This window comes from Ursus maritimus, unplaced genomic scaffold, assembly GCF_017311325.1.
Source record: "Ursus maritimus isolate PB19 unplaced genomic scaffold, ASM1731132v1 scaffold_21, whole genome shotgun sequence".
NCBI classification, from domain to species: domain Eukaryota; kingdom Metazoa; phylum Chordata; class Mammalia; order Carnivora; family Ursidae; genus Ursus; species Ursus maritimus.
Window position 1 is genome coordinate 37,515,062 of NW_024424564.1, and position 22,084 is coordinate 37,537,145.

Below are 22,084 nucleotides of genomic sequence, written 5' to 3' on the forward strand. Positions count from 1 at the left end.
ACAAACACAGAGGAGGCAACTGAACAGGGGAAGGAGAGAATGAACACACTGCGGTGGCATAAACAGCAAGAGGAAAAGTAGCTTTGTGCGATTAGCATTTCCAGTTGCAGGGTTCTGTAACTTAAAAGTTTATGGTGGTAATTCTCCAACTTTTCACTGAATCCTTTTAACAAGGCCACAGGGATATTCATAGTTTCCCCAGTATGCAGACAGGAAACACATATCAAATCACTGCCCAGGACCATCCTCAACCGTTGGCTGCTAGGTCTGTGCTCATAACCACTTCTCCGTCATGCTTCTCAAAGCCACAGTGAGACTGCTGCCTTCCATGAAATTTCATCCATGTCTGTAAGCAGAAAGTTCAGCTCACTTTTTATCTTGGCCATTTTGCCAATGTTCTAACCATGATTTTGTAGCTCCTAGTGATTTTGCTTTCTCTGCTACTGTCGTAGTAGAAAATATAGAAGGTGGGTTCTGGGTGTCTGACAATGTAGGGAAGCAAAAAACTAAGGAGCAGTTTTCGTCCTCCTAAATTGTTAACTCTCCTGCGTTTAGCACTCAAAAATGCTTATTTGACCAAAACTGTATATATAGTAGTATGTATACTGTTTTCCTGATCTAACTTCTAAGTGACTTCTAAGCTAGGCATCCCTTCCTCTTAGGCACTCACCTTCTGACCTTTGGAGTGACTATAAAAATCATCTGGCCAGACATCCTTCCCAAACATGACATCATCGTTCAGGTAAATAAACTTCTGGGACAGCCCTTCAATGCGATGAATGTGACTTTCAATAGCAGGTGAACTAAATGTAGGCAAGTGGCTCAAATTTCGAAAAACGTCCTTTTAAGCGAACAACAAAGGCAAGAGAGAAAGAGCGTGGATGAGAATTATTTCATATTGTTTCTGTAAGGAAGGAAGGAAGGAAGATGAGTAGAAGAATCAAATCAAAGTGGGTGGAGGTGGCGAGGGGTGAGGGAAAGGGGAGTGAAATGAAGGATAGATGAAGGACAGAAAAGGAAACCACAGCCTTGTGATACATGGAAAGTCATGGACCTGGTGTGTGACTATTGTCACTCGAGGATTATCAAGGTTCAGCCAAGATGGAATCTGCCCATTGGTGACAATGAAAATATTCCGAACCCATGGAGCATGCCTCTCAATGGATCGTAGTGAATATCTCAGTTCTTCATTATCTTCAAAACGGCTGGCGGAAACATCTTCGTCCTGCTTAGACTGGGAAGAACATTTCACACATGAAAATGTAAAATACCACTTAAGTCACACCTTTCCTCCTGGCTGTCCCCTCTGTCCGATCTGCTCTCAGGGTGCTCTGGAAGACATCTAAAGACCAAGTCCTACATTTGAACATTACAAAAAATGCAAAACACTCAGCATATTTAAAACAACATAAATACCCAACATTTCTTTTGTACTTTTTTAAAGAGAAGGTTCCTGGTCACTTCAGTTAATATTAACCAGTGGCAATGACTGGAAAATTAGAAAAGTTCTAATCAACTCATCTTTCTGTAAGTCCTCTTCCGTCTAATACGATGACTTATAAATCCTTAAAAATCTAAACCCTTGATCCGAGTTTAGAAAGAATCTCTGCATCTCTTACCTGGCTAATGGCACTCAGGTCCCATAATAAATATGCAGGACTTATAGTCAGTTCTTTTCCATCAATGGTCATGTTCTTCTTAGTCTGCTTATTCAGTTCTTGGAAATCTTTGGGGTTATTCAGTTTTAGAAGTGCTACACTGGCCTCTGAATGTAACTGTAACTGTAAAATAACAAAAGGGTTACATATAGAAAAATTGAGCCTCAAAGAAGAGACATCTCTAAATTCCCAGTCTGATCATTAATCTTTAAATGTGTATAATGTATAATACATACTTAAATATTATGTATGTTTAAAGATTAATTCTCGCTCTCTATGTAGATTATGAACTGGTAAGCCTATGATCACCAAAAGAAGATGTAAACAGTTCAGACACACTTCCCAAACGAATGGAAGAACCCAGGTATATGACAGAGGGAATGGGGAGCTGTGGCAAATGGGACATTTCAGGCCTCATCCAAAAGCCACTACTCAGTATCAACAACTGCAGCCAGATCTCCTAAGAGGCCAGAACCCCAGGTGCTCTGTGAAATCTCCCTCTTTTCAGTGCTGGCTCAAATGTTTTCAGTTGTCCTGCTTTCAAACAAAACACAACTGGTCACCAATTGTGACCTTTGTTCTACAGTATTACCAAGTTGCTTATACTGGGGGAAACCCCGCAATGTAACATTGGTGGGACTGGTAAAGAGCAAGCCTGATAGCAGGGCCTCCAAACAGCTTTTGTGCCCCGCATCTAACGGAGTGTCTTTGACAGGGCTGCTTGAACAGCTTCCATAGGAAAAGCACCTTTTGGGGCAAAGTTTTCAAAGAAATCATCAGTCTAAGATGATCACAAACATCAACATTTTTACAAACCTTCCCACCACTACCAGATCTGTTTCATGTTCTAACGCTGTATCATTCAATTTCTTATGAAAAGAGGCTTTCATAGCTTAAAAGGGTGGGGGAGAGGACTGAAAACTCCTAATCTAGGACAGCGAACCCCTTCTGCTGAACTGACTCTCCTAACAGGGCCAGTTTCTTAACTTATAATGCAGAGCAAACGCAAATTATCATGGGCTCATTCTAAGCTCTCGTATATGCTACCTGACTATATTTAGCGCATCTTTCAAAGTTTCCTGAGTTTGTCTATGCCAAAAATTAGAGGTTCAAGCTAGAGTTTCATATATATTTTTCCCCTTCTTACCACAAACTGCATCTGGGTGTATGGGTGCATACATGCACAGGTGTGTACTGTCTTCCTGACTGATTATTTCACCCTGACAGCGCCTGGCATATACTGAGCATGAGCACTCACCGAAGGTCAGACCTCACTACTGTTGTCATCCTGCCTCAGTATGTGGGGAGACAGGTGGGAGGTAGGGCCGATATTCTTCTATCTGGCTATCTACTGAGTCTTGCTGCCCACCCCAGCCTCCCCGACTCCATCCCTCCCTCCCATACTGGGTCCCACAGCATCTCTGAGGGCTCCCTGAAATACAAAAATCACTAAATTTTTATCAATATAGTACTTTAATACTCTAATTTAAATTTTACTGGGCAAGGGTTCCTGGGTGGCTCATTCGTTAAGCGTCTGCCTCAGCTCAGGTCATGATCCCAGGGTCCTAGGAATGAGTCCCACAACGGGCTCCCTGCTCAGTGGGAAGCGTGATTCTCTCTCTCCCACTCCCCCTGCTTGTGTTCGCTCTCTTGCTGTCTCTCTCTCTGTCAAATAAATAAAATCTTAAATAAGATAAATTCTATTGGGCAAATACCCTTATCTTAATCTCTTCTATCAAACTGCTTTTCGTCAGGAAAACTATTTTGAAATTTCACAGACATTTTCCTGACTAGAGAGATGAAAAGTAAAGAGCTTAAGGGAATCTTTATACATTGAAAACGCTTTTCTGCCACCATAATCAACCAAGTTTTGAGCGGTGAATGGGTGGGGAGAAGTATCTTCTGCTAGCCACTAGGTGGCACCCTAATCCTGGACACCTGCAGGATGAGAGCCAGGAGGTGGTAAGGAAAAGTGGGCGTAGTAAGCGCGGAAGGCTGGATTAGCTTGGGCAGCTGCTTCCATACATAGCTTCTTACATGAAATTCTAAGTTTAACTAAATTTTAAGTTTCTCAAAGACAGAACAACTTCTACACCCACCCACTGCAGGCCCACAACAGACAGGTAACATGACTGAGAAATACAGGTATGCTACTTTAAAGCCAGAGATTTTGGGGTATTTGTTACGAAAGCATTATCTAGAATAATGGATTGATACACCTATACGTGGTAGCATACGGTTAGGGAAAAAACCTGCCCACTAATACAACTGAAAAACTCATTAGTAATCTGACAACTCAAGAAAACTTCAGTTTTCTAAAACTTCAATCAGTTCCAGAATTGCTTTAATCTACAGAAGTGTCTATTTTAGGAATAAAACCAAAACAAAGGGTACATACTTTAAAAGAGCAGGTGCATAAGATAGTTTCAGGGAAGTCACTAAAAGGGGCATCAATACAGTTATTACTACAATTTACTGTTACCTTGAATGTGCTCTAAACAGAGGTTTGAGGTGACAAAGTTCAGGTAGGACACTATGCTGTTCCCATCCCACTCGCACTGTCCCTGCTGGAGCAAACACCCTGCTCAGCCTTCCAAGATCTGTGCAGTCTCTTTCTCTTTGGAAAGTTCCCCCATATCTCTGATCCACACAGACCTTTCCTGCCTCTAAATGCCAACTTGGAGGTCTGTACTCTCCTTGATAACTCATACTATCTTATTTTGCTACTTGAATACTTTACATGACACATAATGCCTCCAAAACGTGATTCTAAGAAGCTTGAGGACAAGCCCATGTCCTCTCTTTCTTTTGCACAGCCACTGAGCAACCAGTCGTATTGAATTAAACCAAATGTGAGAATGTACTTGAGGGCTTTGGGAAGATTTTTCCACGCGCTCTAACATATGTTAAAGAAGTAAACAAAAACAAACAAACAAAAAAATGAAAACCCCATTATGAATGAAAATGTCTGAAAATACAGAATGATTTAGATTGAGCTAAAAATAAAGACCAATGGATAATGTGATTTCCCAAAAGGTGAATTCTGTGTCCATCACGCACAGCAATTCTGTAAATTAAAGGGTTATTAATCAGATCAAACTAGAAAGCTTTCAACAGAAGACTGTTTGATTTGTAAGACTATAGTCCACAGAAAAGTTTTTATGAATTCAAATCTATTATTTTACAAATGAAACTATTTTCAATCCCCCACTTCCCCTTCTGGAGGGTGAGGGGATTCTAGTTTTGCCCTAAACAGAATGATAAATGCACAGTTGTAGTATATATGTGACCATGGTACCAAAAACCAAAATGACTTCTTAGAATAATCACTCAAACACTGCTTTTATATTCCAGGACACAGTACATAGCAGGTATGTTCAGTCACAGCCTTTCTTCTTGCTCATGCCTTCCATAAGCATTTGTTGAGTGGCCCCCTAAGTGCCAGGCCCTGCAGTAATCACTAGGGGTACACAGGTGACAGGCAGTATCTGTCCTGGGTTGCTCGTATCCAGGCAGGGTCTCCAGGGCAGAATTGAGCAGTGGGTGGCTCGGAGGCCACAGGCCTAGGCCAAGGCCTCCTGGAGGACCCTGAGAGGGCAAAACAGTCTAGCCTGTTCAGTCCCTGAAGCCCAGTGTCTAATAACCCTTTTCTCCTAGATGCCACAAAGCACCTCTAACAACACACCCCAAACTGACCTCTGAGTTTCCTTCCCAAAAAACTTGCTTCTCCTACTGAGGCTCCAAATGTAGTTAAAGCCATCGCTTCCATCTTCGCTAGTAACATCCACTTCCCCTTTCATTTTTCCTTCCTTCTCCCCAAGAGCTAATAAGTCACAGGGTCATGCTGACTATTTCTTGCAGATGTTTCTGGAACCATTCTCATTACTGGCACCATTGCCAAGACAGTTGTTGAACCTGAACATCTTGCTGGACTATGGCTGCAGTGGCTGAACTGGTTTTACGCCCAGCCTCCTCTTGCTTCATCTCTACCACCACACCTTCACCTACTATGTTCCCTAGAAACAGATCAAGTGCTCCTCCTAAGGACGCCCCTTGCCTCCAGGATAAAGTCCAGGCTTCTTACCAGATCTTTCTCAATCTGGCCTCAGTCTCTCTTCCCAATCAGCACCAGCAAAATCCCTGCCTGGTTGCTGTCTTCCAGGAAGAGCTGCCTGGGTTTTCTGGAAACCATTGACTTGCAACCCTCCAGCCCTTTCCTCAGGCTGTTCCCTCTTGTTGGAATGGTCTTTCCCACTCCCTTCTCTGCTGGGGGATGGCTGCTCTGTTCCGGGCCCAGCTCAAATGCCTTCTATTCTCCAAAACCCTTCTTGAGCCAGTACACCTAAAGCCCAGGTGTTCTTACAACACTTTGTATAAACACTTACTTGGAAGAGATCATGCCCAAAACTTATTAGATGCTTCATTCACTCAGTGATCTTTAGCACAGTCCCTGGCACACAGCAGACATTTACTAAAAGCTCACACTCTAAATTGACTGGGAATCCAGTAACAGGAAACTTCATTCTCAAGGTATTCATAATAAAACCAGGAAGAGGAACCTACAGAAAGACACTCACTTGAAGAATTAGCTTCAAATGCTGATCCCCCCCTTCCCTTCTTCCCTTTTCTCATTTTCTCTATAACCTCCAAAAACCAGAAGTTCTAATCCCTGAAGTTGACTGCACATGTTGGCATCATGGAAATGACCTGTAATGAATGTTATGGATAATTAGCTTGACCCTCTGAGGAGGTGCTAGCCTCCACGAAGACAAGTCTGGGAATCCAAGTCAATCTCCAGCCAGCTGAATGAACAGTAGAAGGGAGTATCATTCTGCACAGAGCCTGTTGGTGCTCCTTGTCCAAATCAAGTTATCGCCCCACCCTACGTCTACCTGCATATACCACACTCCATACCACCCAAAAATAGTTTGCTGAAGGGTCAACCACTACATGGATTGGCATTCTTTGGCAGCACACACCCACCCACCAACAGATGCACCAAAAGCAATCAGCATTGGCGAGCAGCTGCAGCAGGCAAAGAACAAACCTGACTGGAGAACAGAGATGTGTCATGAACCTTCTTTCCTTTAAAAACATTATAGCTGGAATCATATAAGTAGATTCAAGAATGTCATTCTTGGGGCACCTGGGGAGCTCAGAGAAGCGGCTGCCTTTGGCTCGGGTTATGATCCCAGAGTCCTGGGATCAAATCCCGCATCGGGCTCCCTGCTCAGTGGGGGGGCCTGCTTCTCCCTCTGCCTGCTGCTCCCCCTGCTTGTGTGCTCTGACAAATAAATAAAAATCTTAAAAAAAAAAAAAAGAATGTTATTCTTCCTGCATAAGAATTTCAGCTAACAAAGTTCAGACACACATGTCTAATTCTAGAACCAACAGCTTGGAAGCCAAGAAGCTAAATAAACATTGGCTGTAGAAAAAAATGGAACCCTTGTACAATACTGGTGGGGATGTAAATTGGTCCAACCACTATGGAAAACAATAAGAGGTTCCTCAAAAAATTACAAATAAATCTACCATACATTCCAGCAATTCTACTTCTGGGTATATACCCAAAGGAAATGAAAACAGGATTTTGAAGTGATATCTGCACTCCCATGTTTACTACAGCATTATTCCTGATAGCCAAGATATGGTAACAACCTAAATGCCCATCAACAGATAAACAGATAAAAAAGATGTCGTATATATATATACACAATGGAATATTATTCAGCCATGAGAAAGGAGGATATCCTATCATTTGCTACAACATAGATCGATCTTTTGCTTAGCACATCACACTAAGTAAGATAAGTCAGACACAGAAAGACAAATACTGTATATCACTCACATGTGGAATCCAAAAAAGTCAAACTTATAAGAAACAAAGTAAAATGGTATTTACCAGGGGATGGGAGTTGGGGAATAAGACTGAGGTTTTAAAAACACGAACTTTGCAATGAGTACTAAGTAAGCCAGAGAGATCTAATGCACAGTATAATGAATATAAATAATACTGTACTATATTATGTAATATGATAAATACTGCTATAATGACAATCATATTACAATACATAAATGTATTTAAAGTAACACACTGTACACCTTAAATTTACAGTGTTGTATGTCAAATTTTTTCAATTCCTCTTCCTTAGAGAAAGGAGGAATATCTATTTTTAAATAACCAAAGATAAGAAATAATTCAACCCCAATCTAGCTGCGCACTACTATATTTCCAAGTACCATAAAAAAACTTAGGAAAATATGAAAAAAAAAAGAAATGTCATTCATATTACCATCATACTTAATGAAGGTCATGCAGTGTATCTTAAAACAGTGAAACATTTATGGAAAGAAACGAGTGAAAAGGAATGATGGGGGTGGGGCAGGGTATTAAAAAACATGGTCAAGACAGGAACTAAATAAGAACTCCCCAAACACTGCTCTCCCCCACCACTGCCTCCCCATCTCCATTCCTTCACCTCCAAATTGTTAAATGACACCAACAGAAGGAAGGAAGAGTCAGGAACCTAAACACTGTGGCAGAACTTAAAGAACATTACCTTATAAAATCAAGAAAACCAGACCCTAAAAAATTCTGAGCCCAGAACTTTATGCCTTCTGTTCTGAGAGAAAAGTATTCATGTTTTATAACCTGGAATGTTTCTGACAGAACCACAGGTATCTTGACATAATGTCAAAAGGAGAGAACACTCATAATAAGGTAAGTGGGTCTGAAAACAATAAATGTTAAGGAAAAGGCATGTCTCAGGGCAGCTTCCAAAGTCAACTCTAACAAATGGCATCAAAGCGTGAAGAGTTAATAGGTATAAATCCCCAAATCCATCACTGGCTCAATTAGCTATTTATGAATAAAAGTTCACATCATCAACCATTCCAAATATCTGAAGCATACTCCCTTTATGAGTGAAGCCTCTTAATAAATATGCAGGCTGCAGTCTGTGTTTACTTACTATATGTATGACTTCCCCACTCCCTCCTTCTGTGCTTCCATTTCCTCTCACTGTAAGTACCATTCAGGGCTTTTGTCTGTTTTGTCCACTGCTATATTCTCAGCAGGTAGAACAGCACCCGACACACAATAGGAGCTCATTTGTTAAAGAAATGAACCATGTTTCTGTCTGGGAAACCAGCAAACCAAATAAGACTCTTAAATTTTTGCCCAAATAAAAAGTAAAGAGCAAGGATCTTCTGTAAAGAAAGAGCCACCTTCATGACAACACTATGGCAGAACAGAGACCCTCTTTGCTTATGACTGTCAGCTCTACTATAATGAAATGGACCACAAGAGAAGAGTCATGCATTAAACGAAATGTGCTATACTCATTGCCGTTTCCTATGCTCTTACCAGTTTTATTTTAGAAGAAAGATTTTCTGGCAGTTTTGTTTTTAGTTGATTTGTTTCCTTGAATGTCAGTGGAAATCCACTCAGGAAAGCCAAATCTTGCATTAGCACTAACCCAGGGACTTCTTTATCTGTGGTCTAAGATAAGAGCGGGAAAAACATAACTCACTTTCCACATCATAAGGCTGGTGAAAACTTACAGCTTCAAAATCAGAATGTTAAGATTACTTAAGTCAGCATTCATTAATACTTGTAAGCTAGGCTTAGAGAAAAAGTATACATTAAAAAGCCTCTCAAGGTAAAACAGCTTTATTACCTATATTTTTATACTAGTCTACTGAATAAATACAATTAATTTAAAATAACATACCAAATAGCCCCTCCAAATTGTCTGTTTGCTGTTTCCTTTAAACATTCCACTCTGAGCATCTTCAACTACAATAAAGAATACAATAAACAAGCATGTTTTTAATGAATACTTAACTATGATATCTGCCAAAACACTACAAAGCATTTTGAGAGCTGTTATAGCAGTATAATACATGGTCTCAAAAACAAGTAGTTGGGGGAAACAAATTTAACCCATCCAACAAAAGGGGGATGATGTAATGCCAGTGTACGATTAAATGCAATTTGCAGTACTGAAGGACAGATTCATACAGGCTGCAGAAACATGAAAATGACAGACTGACAGAATCACAGATGTCAGAGCAAACGTCAACATATTTAATACAAAAAAAACTGTTTGGCTAGAGTAAAACATTTGGGAGCGGTGGGTACAAGAAGGGTACCAGAAGGGGGCCCTTGACAGCTAGGCCAATGGCATCTAGATTAACAGCAGGGAGCCGCTGTGGATCCTAGGGTTCCCCAAGGGTCACAGTGAATTCCTAAAATTCATCAGGTAAATCTGAATAGAGCCGATTAAGTTAGGGGTGGAGAGGGGCGATGACACAGCCCAACTGGGAGAGAGTTCTAAAGTGAGGGGGACAAATGAAATCAGCAACTTGATCTCGACACCTGGGGATCCCAGGACCATGGAAAACAGGAGACAGGTCAGAAGGCTGAAATCTGCAAAATGGTCACAGAAAGCAGGGTCCAGCCTGGCAAGATGGCTGTCAGTTCTAGGCAAGAGTCTCAGATGTACCATAAAAACAGCATTGGTGAGCAATGAAAAAATGAAAGCCTTTGTGGTATACTGTTAATCTTTAAAGGAAGCACTGAGCACTAAGAGTAAAAGTTCATTATGAATAAATTTATCAGATATGCACCTCTGTCTGTCTGTCTGTCTTCTTCCCTTTGACACAGGAGGTTCTACACTGGGAGATCAAAAACTCTAATAGATGTGGTGTAGCTATTTGTACATAATCTCAACAACGGTAACGAAAGACATCTCATGTCATCTTTATGGATATAACAGAGACTGAGCCTAGATCTCAAGTTTGGTGGAGTATAACCAATTCTGACTAAAGAATGAAATTATAAAGCTACTGTCAATCTAAAGAGAGGTTTAAGAGGTCTTCCATAGGTTCTGTCTTGTTCAACAATCCATTAAGGTTTTGCTTGCAGAATGTGTGGATTTACACAAAGCAGACAGAAAAGTGATTATCCTGAATAACATACTAGGGGTTCCCCAAAGTTCTTACTATTTGGAGCAATGAGTCAAACCTAGCAAAATGAAATCTCCTACAAACAAAGGTTAAGATCTTTAACTTGGCACCAAAAACCAACTATGCAAGCATAAATTAAGAAGTATTTGAGCATTAGCATGTATTCCTTTTTTTTTTTTTTTTTTTTTAAGTAGGTCTCCTTGCCCATCGTGGGGCTTGAACTCACCACTTCAGGACTGAGAGTTGCATGCTCTACCAACTGAGCCAACCAGGCACCTCTATACTGAGTTTCTTTAAAAAGACTTAGGAGTTTTAGTCCAGGGCGAGTTCAGTATGTCAACTATGTGCTGTGGCCATACTGAATTTCCACCGTAATTCTGTGCTTTTAAACAGGTGTACTTAGGATAAGAAAATAGATATTCCCCAACACCAACCCATCAGTAAATCCTGTCGGGTTGACCTTCAACATGTCCAGAATCGAACCTCTCCTCACCACTGCTCTGATCCAAGCCACCTTCCCCCTTGCCTGAATTGTTACAACCTTCGCTCCTCCTCAGTTTATTCCCACCACAGTAGCCAGACGGATCCTTTTGGAACATTAGTCAAATCACATCACTCCTGTACTCAAAACCCTCCAATAAGGGCGCCTGGGTGGCTCAGTCGTTGAGCGTCTGCCTTCGGCTCAGGGCGTGATCCTGGCTTTCTGGGATCGAGCCCCACATCAGGCTCCTCCGCTGGGAGCCTGCTTCTTCCTCTCCCACTCCCCCTGCTTGTGTTCCCTCTCTCACTGGCTGTCTCTCTCTCTATCAAATAAATAAATAAAATCTTAAAAAAAAAAAAAACCCTTCAATAACTGCTTACTGCATTTTAAAAAAAGATTTTATTTATTTATTTGACAGAGAGAGAAGAGAGAGAGAGAGCACACAAGCAGGGGGAGCAGCAGAGGGAAAGAGAGAAGCAGACTCTCTGCTGAACAGGGAGCCCTATGTGGGGCTTGATTCCAGATCATGACCTGAGCTGAAGGCAGACGCTTAACTGACTGAGCCACCCAGGGGCCCCTGCTCATTGCATTCTGAGTTAAAGCCAAAGTCCTTGTCATGGCTGCCAGGGCCGACCCCATCCGTTCCCCCATTACTTCTCTAGGCTCATCTCTTGCCCCCTCCCTTGTTCACTCTATTCCAACCACACCGGCCTCCCTGCTCTTCTTCAAATATGCCAGACACACTCCTGCCTCAGGGTCTTTGCACTTAGGGTCCACTTAACTGAATCACTCCCTTCCCATATATTCATGTTGTTGGCCCTCTTACCTTCTTGAAATATTCAGTCAGAAGTCACCTTATTGGTGAGTCTGCCTTTGTCATCCAATTTCCCCTGCTCAATTTTTCTCTACACCACTTGTCTTCTACAAACTATATCATTTACCTGTATGCTGTATTTATTGTCTGTCTCCCTCTGCCAAGATGTAAACTCAATGAGGGCAAAGATTTTTGTCCATCTCTTCACTACCGCACCTTCAGCACTGAGAACAGTACCTGGCACATAGTATACACTCAATAAATACTTCTAGTCCTGCTCTCTTTGCAAATGAACCACCTGAAAAAAATGTTCTGTTCTAGCTGACACACTTTCAAAGTAACAGAAACCACGGGGCGCCTGGGTGGTGCAGCTGGTTGAGCGTCTGACTCTTGGTTTCGGCTTAGGTTGTGATCTCAGGGTCCTGACATGGAGCCCCGTATCAGGTTCCTTGCTCGGTGTGGAGTCTGCTTGAGACTCTCTCTCTCCCTGTGCCCCTCCCCTGTGCTCACTCTCTCTCCTTCTCTAAAACAAATCTTTTAAAATAAAAAATAAAAGCAACAGAAACCAAAGCTCATTCTGAGAAGAACAAACTAGGACACAGACAAGCCCCTAAGAGACAGCTTAAAGAACAGGAATGAAAAGAAACATCACATAGGAAAGAGATTATATTATATTAGTTCTGGAAGATCCCAACGGGTACAAATTTAACCAGCGCGAGAAAGCTGTAAGGAAGCACTTCATAATTCCTTATAAAGGTCAATGTAGACCAGAGGTAAAATGAATTATCACAGGAGAAAATTCATTTCCTATAGAGCAAAGGGGATAAGCTTGACTGGAAAAACCACTCTGCTGAGCAATCCAGGCCCAGGCCACAGGGCCGGACTGAGCGACTGCTGAAGTACTGTCCACTCACAGAGCCTAGACTACAAGTGCAGCAGCAGAGCGTTAGGGGCAGAAACGACACATTTCAGAAGGAGAAACAAGTCAACAGCTCTTGATGATGAACTTGAAAGAGGTTAAATGATATAAATGGAACAGCAAATGTGGATACAAATTTTTTATCTAGATCAGGGGTTGGCATTCTATGGCCAAAATTTAGACACTGCCTGTTTTAGTATGGCCCCAAGTTAAGAACAGTTTTGACATTTTAAAATGGCTAAATGTTACATACTTATATAAAATACCTACATAATATCCTCCATGTTGCCTCGTGGCCCACAAAGCCTAAAATATTTGTTACCCGGTCCTTTAAAGAATTGGGCAACCCCTGATCTAGACAACTGAGGAGGATAAAGAGCGAGTCTGTGGCCCACTAGAAAGGTAAGCCCCATGAAGGCAGGGATGTGTCTTTTTGTTCTCTGCTGTTTCCCGTTACCTGGAACGACAACCAGCACAGAGCAGTGGTTCAACAAACCTTTACTGAACACATGAATAAGGAGGGCAGTCAATAGAACCCCAAATAGGAATTCAAAAACAGTGTTTAGAACACTATAGTTTAATATAAATTTTATTTATGTCAAAACTTACGACCTCTTAAGTTTTTACTGTGTTATAAAATTAGCAGAGGAAAAATCCAAGATTCTCTCCATAGATGTTATCACTGACTTACAATTCCTAACATAATGTCATTCCTTTTTCTCTTCAGGTAAAACAACATCACAGTACCTTAACTAAATTAAAAAACAAAGCTAAATTTAGCAAAACAAGAAATCAAGATAATTTGTTGTAATTTGTCAAAGGTTATCCCTTTACTTTTCCTATGTATTTAAACTATAACAAATACAAAAATGTTATTTACACAAAATAATTCAGAAACAAATCTATAGTGTAAAGGTGGCGATATCTATACTTAGGAAAGTTACAATTTTCTTTCAAATTACAAATAACTTAAGTGCCAGGAAGATAGCATGATGTTAGGCACTGTTCAGGACACAAACTGGTGAGTGATAAGGGCTCTGCTCGATTAAGAAATTAGATGAGGACACCATAAACCCCCGCAAAATCAAAAACTAAGTTGTGGGGCGCGTGTCTGGCATAGTCAGTTAAGCATCCGACTCTTGGTTTTGCCTCAGGTCATGATCTCAGGCTCATGAGGTCAAGAGCCCCACATCGGGCTCCGCACTTAGCATGGAGTGTGCTTGGACTCCCTCTCTGTCCGTCCCCCTCTAAAAAAATGAATTAATTAAAAAAAAAAAAACCCAAAAAAAACTAAGTTGTGAGTCAGATTACAAATACTACACGGATACAGAAAAGTAAAAATAATTAGAATCACTGTGAATGTACTGTCCTGGATCTTCACGGAGACAGAGGTAGGGCTGGAAAGAACAGGAGGCAGGCTGGGAGAGGAAGAGGGCCAGGAGAGCAGCACCGCACGTGTGAAGACACTAGCAGCCTCGAGGAGATGCAGGAGGGCAGGGATGTGAGGAACAGAGGGCAGAATCAAGGCTGAGTCCTGAACACCAGGAAGAGGAATTTTTATCCATGTGGAAAACAAATCCATACTATTGTATTATTGTCTTCAAAAAGGAAGCAAACCAATAAAATCAGAGACTGTGTGTCAGACAGACTGGAGAGGAACTTCACAGGCAGACAGAGTAGCTAGGCAGCTCTCACCAGAACCTGTGTGAAGGAATTCAGTCTGGTGCAGAGGAAGTGAGCTGAGTAAGAAAGGGGAGAATCATTTGCAAAAAACAAAAACAAGTAATAGGGTGAGGCTGATCTATTAGTGACGGAGGTAAAAAGTAAGAACACATCAAAGATGTTTCCAAAGATTTAAGCTGGGAGGTATGACACTGAAAGAATGGGAACTTGAGAAAAGGACTCAATGTTGTAAAGGGAACATGACAGTTTTCATTTTACACAAGTGAAACACAGGCAGCCTCCAAGGAGAGAGGCTCGGTGCAGAGGAAGCATGAGAGACAAGAGGCCAGAGGAGACTCAGGCATGGGGCTTGGCAGCTCAGCTGGCCAAGTGGGAGGATGTGATCTCTAGATGCGGTATTATTCTATTTTAGAAATTACAATTTCAGTTCTATTATCTGGCCAAATCAACTGTATTATCAGATAATTCAGAATGTAAAGTAAGAATGTTCCAGCTATGTTCTGTTCAAACTGTAGAAAACAACCTTGCTGAAGAGTTGTATGATAAAAAAAATAATAGTAGTACTAAGCCTCCAAAATAACTCAGAGCAAAGAGAGTAAGGTACATGAAGTATCAAATTTAAGGTCCCGCCCACAGCACAGAAAGGCAAGTGTATTACAAGGAGTAAGATCTCTGCAATCCCTTTCTGAAGTTAGGGCTGAAATACAGTGGCAGGTCTTTTGCTTTTCTTTTTATGTTTCTAGTTTATCAGGTACTTCTTTAAAACTGAATCATGTCTGTCCATTCAAAATTTTGTTATTCAAACACCAATGATAACATGATTTTAAAATACCCATAAGGAGATCTTACCATTCTTAGCATTGTCGAAAACAACAACTGAGACATTAGTGGAAGGGTTTTTTGGTTTTGCAACGTTGAATATGTCACTGGCAGAATGAAACGACGGGTAAAGCGATGGCAGGTCCTTCAGTGTGATGCTGGCCGGCAGGGCTGGGTCCAGGATGAGCATTGGCACCTTGATGCAATGTGTCAGCAAACACTCCAGCTGCTTCTCACTGGAAACAGACACCAACATGCTCAAAAACATTCTTGAAAAATTAATCAACACTGAAAACCTTATTGGTACTACTAAATTTTCTACATATTTTTCTGTATCTTATAAAAATCATATTTAATAAACAAGGAATCTTATCTCAAGAATATAAAAAGATAGCAAGTATGATATAAAATTATTTTAAACAAGTACAGCTCTAAAGAAAGCACTTTCAAAATCCTATTAATATGACTGCCATCAAAATCTACTCACTCAAAGGTGTACAAGAATTTAAGCATTTCATTACTACCATTTTAAAGATTTTTTTCATAATTCCAATGAAGTCTATCATTAGGCAGATTAGGAAGTAGATAAATTCTGTTTACAGAGCATCAGCCTACCAGATTCAATTTACCAATTCACATTTAAATACACTGGAAAGACACACACCGACGTAAATAAAAGCAAATGTGACAAGGTTCTAAGATGAACGTATGAGATATTTCTTTTTAAACATAAGGAATACCTAGAATAAACATATTACCTAAATAAACAATGGACAAAACACGGCTGGAGAACTCACAAAGTGGGAGCTACGACTAGTTAATATATAAAATTGTCCAACCTTACTAATATTTACAGAAATGCAAAAGAAAACAATGAGGTATCACATTTTGTTTACTAAATTAGCATCCCTCAAAAAAGGGGCTCAATGTTAGTGCAAGCACGGTACACCCACTCCTCCCGAACACTGCTCATGTCACTGCAGGTGCGTTTTCCCCACTTCCTCTCTGGAGAAGCAGTTTTATAGCATATGCATGTGTCCTTATTCAGACCCATAAAAACTTATACATATGCTTCTTCCTCAGTAGTTTACTTCCAGGAATCTAGTCCTAGCAGGAGAAGAGAAACAAAACAGGAAAAACAAACCCACACACAGAAAATGTGACAGACCCAAGTATAAGATCACAAAATATTGGGGCGCCGGGGTGGCACAGTTGTTAAGCGTCTGCCTTCGGCTCAGGGCGTGATCCCGGCGTTCTGGGATCGAGCCCCACATCAGGCTCCTCTGCTATGAGCCTGCTTCTTCCTCTCCCACTCCCCCTGCTTGTGTTCCCTCTCTCTCTGGCTGTCTCTATCTCTGTCAAATAAATAAAATAAAATCTTTAAAAAAAAAAAAAAGATCACAAAATATTTACAACACTGAAAATACAGAAGTGCCCAACATTTAGTAAATTATAGTACAGTTACTTTATGGGTATTACACCACTATTAAACCTGAGAAGTAGGAAGCATGAAGATAATTTATCAACACAGATGTGTAGATTATATAAAATTTTAAAAGGATACAAAAGTGTACATAGACTATAAATTACAAAAAAATTATAAACTACAACTATAAATACATGCATGAAAAGGGAATAATAAAATGATCACAGTTGTTGAATGAGGCCCATAGAATTATGCGAGCCTGTTCTTTCCATTGTCCTCTCAACATTTCTCTTTCTATAACATGGCATCATTACTTTAAATAATTTAAACATGTATTTATGTTACTTAAAAATAATAGTATTAAAAAAAATATTAACACTGGTATTAACAATAGTATATTTATATTAGTATTGAGAAGTATTAACAGTAGTATTAACAGTAGTATATTTATAAATAAATATACATAACATAAAGTGATTCAGAGGGCACTTCTAGATCTCAAAATTCCTCAGGATCATTTCTATAAAATAACTCTTTTAAGTCTAATGGTGAAGTAGAGGAGTGCAATTAACAGAGACTTCCGATGGTCAGTGACGTAGTCTTGTTTTAAGGGCCTATCAGTCAGTTATGATTTAAATCACGACAGGCACATCTGATTCTTGGAATTGGGTTAAATTCCTTCCCAAGTCCTTAAATATAAGACATAGAACTATGACAGCTTTTTAAAGGAAATATATTATGAACACACAATTGAATGATGGATATAAATTCTAAAAATGAAAACGCTGGGTATAAGTCATACTTTAAGTGGAGAACAGAACACCAAAACAGATTAATGAAAACGACAGAGAAGAAAAAAACCTTACCATCCAGAAACCTAAAGCTTTGGTTAGGTACGACCTGAGTAAGAGTTCTCAACTATGCCTTTGGCACAGCAAGATTTTCCATTTCATGGAGGCACTTAATTTGGGGGTCAAAAACTAGCAGATGAGGGATTGAAGAGGAACAATAAATACAAAATACTGTGTATCCAACAAAAACAAGTGAGAACCTGGAAGTTTCACTTCAATACTTCAACTTGTATTCCTGAGAGGAGAATCAAAACACTTACCTCTTCTTAGTTGGTTCTGTTGTGTTCTTCCCAAGGATTTCTCTAAAGAAAGCAAATATATTTCATTACATATGCATGGGCTACTACTAGCCCTAAATGTGAACAAGAGGTAACTGACAACACTGATTTTCTTGGTTACTCCCCTGGAACTAACCAGTAGGTTAAGAAATATAATGCCTCCAACATTTAAGATGCATAATAAATTTTAAGTTTCAATGAAATATGCTCAAGTTATTATCATCACATACCTCCCACAGTAACCAAAAAAGTTGACTTAAAATCTAAGCTTTTACATTTTACTAGTAAAACATGGTACCAGGCTGCCAAGTCATTTTCATGTACTGGGAAGATAAAATCTCTAACACAAAGAGAAAGAGACAATTTGTTGCAGTATAACTTGGCCAGTGACCTGCAACTGGGGAGCACCCATTAACATTTACAAAGAAATGAATGGAGAAATTCTCAACAAATACTGCTAAGGAATCAGACAGGAAGTTAGCCAGATCCCTAGCTCTAAAGGCTCTCCATTCAAGGGCATTGTACCTTTCTCAGATAAAAGAAAGAAAATGATCAAAATTCCATATATAAAAAAATTAGCAAAGTTTCTAATTCCATATTGTATGATTTGATATTAAAAAGGATAAAAGGAATATACTTTGACTGTCTTTATCAAATGGAAAAAAGTTAAGCCTGTAGGCCTGCTTTGTTTTTCAAGGGAATAACGGGTCTTACCATGAAGCTATGTTGAATAACAAACACCTTATTTCACGAAGACATCACACCTGGAACTCAGCATGAGTAAGCAGGCAGTCTAGGGCTTTCTTGGGAGGCTCCTGTCCCTTTAGGGCCATTGGAGAGCAAGGCATCACTAGAGTGGCACAGTCATAAAATGGCTGTCTTACAAAGTGAGGCCAGGATGTCACTAAAGTGTCTGAGTTCTCCTTGGGCACCAAGAAACAAGGGTTGGACACATGACGGACAGCATCTTCTAATGGCACCAATTTGAGATGCAGATTGTTTGGACAGCATTGTGAACATCACCCTCCCCTTCTGAAATGCATTGTTACTTGTACTCATTGAACTGTGTGTATTTTGTTTTTAAAGAATTAGTTTTACCTCATTGCTTTCTGCTCCTCCTCCATCTGTTCTCGGACTTGCTGCAGTTCCTTCAGTAGTTCAAGATCTGTGCCATTCACCCAGGTATAAACCACGTCGATCGGCATGGGCAGGCAGAGCCTAGGGCAAACCCACAGGTCTTCCGGCTTACATGCATTTTTCCAATACATTTGGGAATAAGAGTATAACAGGGTTCAAACTCAAAGGTTATGAAAAAAACCAATGAAAAGGAATCCAACCAGCCAACCACATCACAGAATTGCATGTTTTCGAACTGGTGCTGGGAGACTATTTGTTGAGAACTTTCTCTGCAAGATGCATGCAGATCTTTATGCAGTTCTGCACCACTTACTCCTCACAACCACCCTGTAAAGAGGCTGCCATCACTCCACTTTTGAGATTGTCAGGAGGTCTTGGAAGCTCAGTTTACACTCCTACATGCTCAGTTTAGCAAACAGGGGTGCTGTGACGCAAATGTAGCCAAACATAGAAAAGAAATTAGAAGCTAAACAAAATTACCAAAAAGGAGTTATCCAACAGTCCCTCATGAAGACTCAGGCCTATTTAATGTTGCAGCCTTCCTTATTCCCTGCAGCCCCAAGTCCAGCCCCTCCCAACCCTCCTTCCCCTGCCCTGCTTTTTCCTGTCTCCATCGCACTTACCACCTCTCTAACATATTAAATAATTAATTAGTTATCTACATTGGTAACTGTATATGTCCCTCCCCCAGAATGTAAGCTCCAAGAAGGCAGGAAGCTTTCCTGTTTTGTTCCCTAAAGTACCCAACCAATTAGAAATGTGCCCAGTGCACAGGAGCTCAGTATTTGTTAAATGAGTCGATGAAAATGCTCGATTTTTTCCTTATTATCTTTTCCTCAAAATAAGGAATCAGGCAGGCATCTAATTCTTGAGTTTCTTGCCTAAGTCTCATGTTAGTGTTTCAGGTTTTATCCCTGCTGAAAGCTCTCTTCCCCTTTCTTTTACCAACTTAACCAAAATCCACCCCACCCCCCACCCCTGCCAATCTTTCAGGTCTACTTCGGACCTATGATGTACGAGTTCATCATGACTCACAGGCAAGTGGCATTTCAGCGAAGACGTGAAGAAGTGAGGAAGCAAGCCATGTGGGTAACTGGGGGAAGAATGGTTCAGAGAATGGGAACACCACATGCAAATGCTCTGAAGCAGACACCTAACTGGCATGGTCAGGAGCTAGAGGCCAGTGTGGCAGAGACAAGGGAAGAAAAGGGAAGAGCATGAGAAGAAGAAGGTCAAAGAGGAACCAGGGACCCAGACCTTCATGGGGAAAATGAGGAATCACCTAATACTCAGACATATGTGAAAGCTGAACATCTACCAACCCTCTTGACAATGTTCACCACTGTCTGCAGAATAACATCTAAACCGTGTCATAATCTGCACCTTCTAGACACACTGGTCGCTTACCCCAACAGAGTAAGACTTGCAAGCTTTTGTGCTTTTGAACATGCCTCTCCCTCTGCCTAAAATATCCTTTTTTCCATGCTTGTTGAACCACTTCCTCCTTCCCCCATTGCCCTCCTCCCTCACCTCCCACGAAGAGAATGTACTGCTTACCATGCAGCTTCCATTGTACTCTGTACTCGAAGGAATCCTTAGCACACTATGTTGCACTAGTTTTATGCATGTCTGTCTTCCACTAGCTGGACTATCTCTAGGGCAGATGTGGGACCATACATTCTGTGCCCTGCTGCATTAATGACTTCCTCTCTTTCCCGTATCTTCAGGTTCTCTCTCCTCACCATAACAGTATGTGAAAGCTTCCCCAGCTAGGTCTTTTATGCATTTATTATACCAATGGCTCTCAAACATTAGCAGGCATCAGAATCACCTTATGACTTGTAAAATAGATTGTTGGGCTCCATCCGCAGCGTTTCTGACTCATTAGGTCTGGAGTGGGGCCCCAGAACTTATATTTCTAAGAAGTTCCCAGGTATGGCAATGCTGCCGGTCCAGAAATGCACACTGAGAACTAATGATGTATATACAGGTTGTAGTTCACATGCTTAAGTTAAAAAAAAAAAAAAAAAAAAAAAGCTTCCCCCACTAAAATGTCAATTCTGTATGAGGTCAATGAGTTATTCTTGGTCATCACAAGGTGCCTAGGAATAGGGCCTGGTACCTGAGTAGGTTTTAACATATACTTGGCTAAATTAACTCTAAGTTCATTCCCACAACATATATATCAGTCTTTTCCATTAAAAAGAAATGTCTTGCATTGCCCACACCTAAATTATCCAAGATCATCTCACTCCTAATAGCTCAGACCAAAAAATAATTTTAAAAAACTGCTGAGGTGACATATTTAAAAATTTTTTTTAAGATTTAAAAAAAGAAGAACTGCACATTCCAAAGCTATCCTGTACAAGTAATTACCTGCTATTAGAAATGTTTTACTAGAATGAGGAGTTATCTATACACGTTTAATTGGGGAAAATATTAAGTATATAATGGATTTATGTACTGGCTCTTCTAATAAGGTTGTGTTATGTGATCAATTTAATTCTCTGGTGTTAAACTAACAAATTAAGGAGATCATGTGATCTGCCCCAGGTCAGTGAGTCAGTTGTTTTTCTATTAGACATGGCCACAGTGTGTTTGAGTCTTTCTTTCTAACCACGAGACCACTATATCTTAGTTTCCAGATGAGAAGAAAGCCTTTCTCTTAGCGCTGAAGACTAAATAAGTCACCTATGACTCAGAACCAAAGCCACAGTGGCAGTAACACAGCTTTTATTTTAATCAGTTTAGTTTAAGTGAATATACAGGCACTATGACATATAAAGGACACTATGAATGTAGTCCCTTGTTTCTACATTCTATCAAATAAGTAAGAAAACTTAAATGGTATCTTAGATCCAAAGAGTTGGAAGAGATTTTACACTTAATTAATTTAATACCTACATTTTAGAGATAAGACTAGTCCCCAGAGTGACTTAATGCCTCACAATTAGTAGCACTAGATAATTTACATATTCACTTAATGACATACAGAACTTTGTTTTAAACATTTCAAATAACATTAAAAAGGCTTGCAGAGAAACAAGC

At 40.3% G+C, this 22,084-nt stretch overlaps 1 protein-coding gene across 1 annotated transcript in view; it reads right to left on the bottom strand.

Moving 5' to 3' along the window:
* Positions 1-22,084, bottom strand: part of GNPTAB (N-acetylglucosamine-1-phosphate transferase subunits alpha and beta) — a 71,930-nt gene that overhangs the window by 20,657 nt on the left and 29,189 nt on the right. The window contains exons 3-10 of the mRNA XM_040637375.1: positions 18,998-19,117; positions 17,882-17,923; positions 15,375-15,580; positions 9,392-9,456; positions 9,025-9,159; positions 1,620-1,781; positions 1,055-1,234; positions 671-841 (exon numbers count right to left, since the gene is read on the bottom strand). Coding sequence (XP_040493309.1) covers positions 671-841; positions 1,055-1,234; positions 1,620-1,781; positions 9,025-9,159; positions 9,392-9,456; positions 15,375-15,580; positions 17,882-17,923; positions 18,998-19,117 — 1,081 coding nt within the window. The remainder of the gene's footprint in view (positions 1-670; positions 842-1,054; positions 1,235-1,619; positions 1,782-9,024; positions 9,160-9,391; positions 9,457-15,374; positions 15,581-17,881; positions 17,924-18,997; positions 19,118-22,084) is intronic.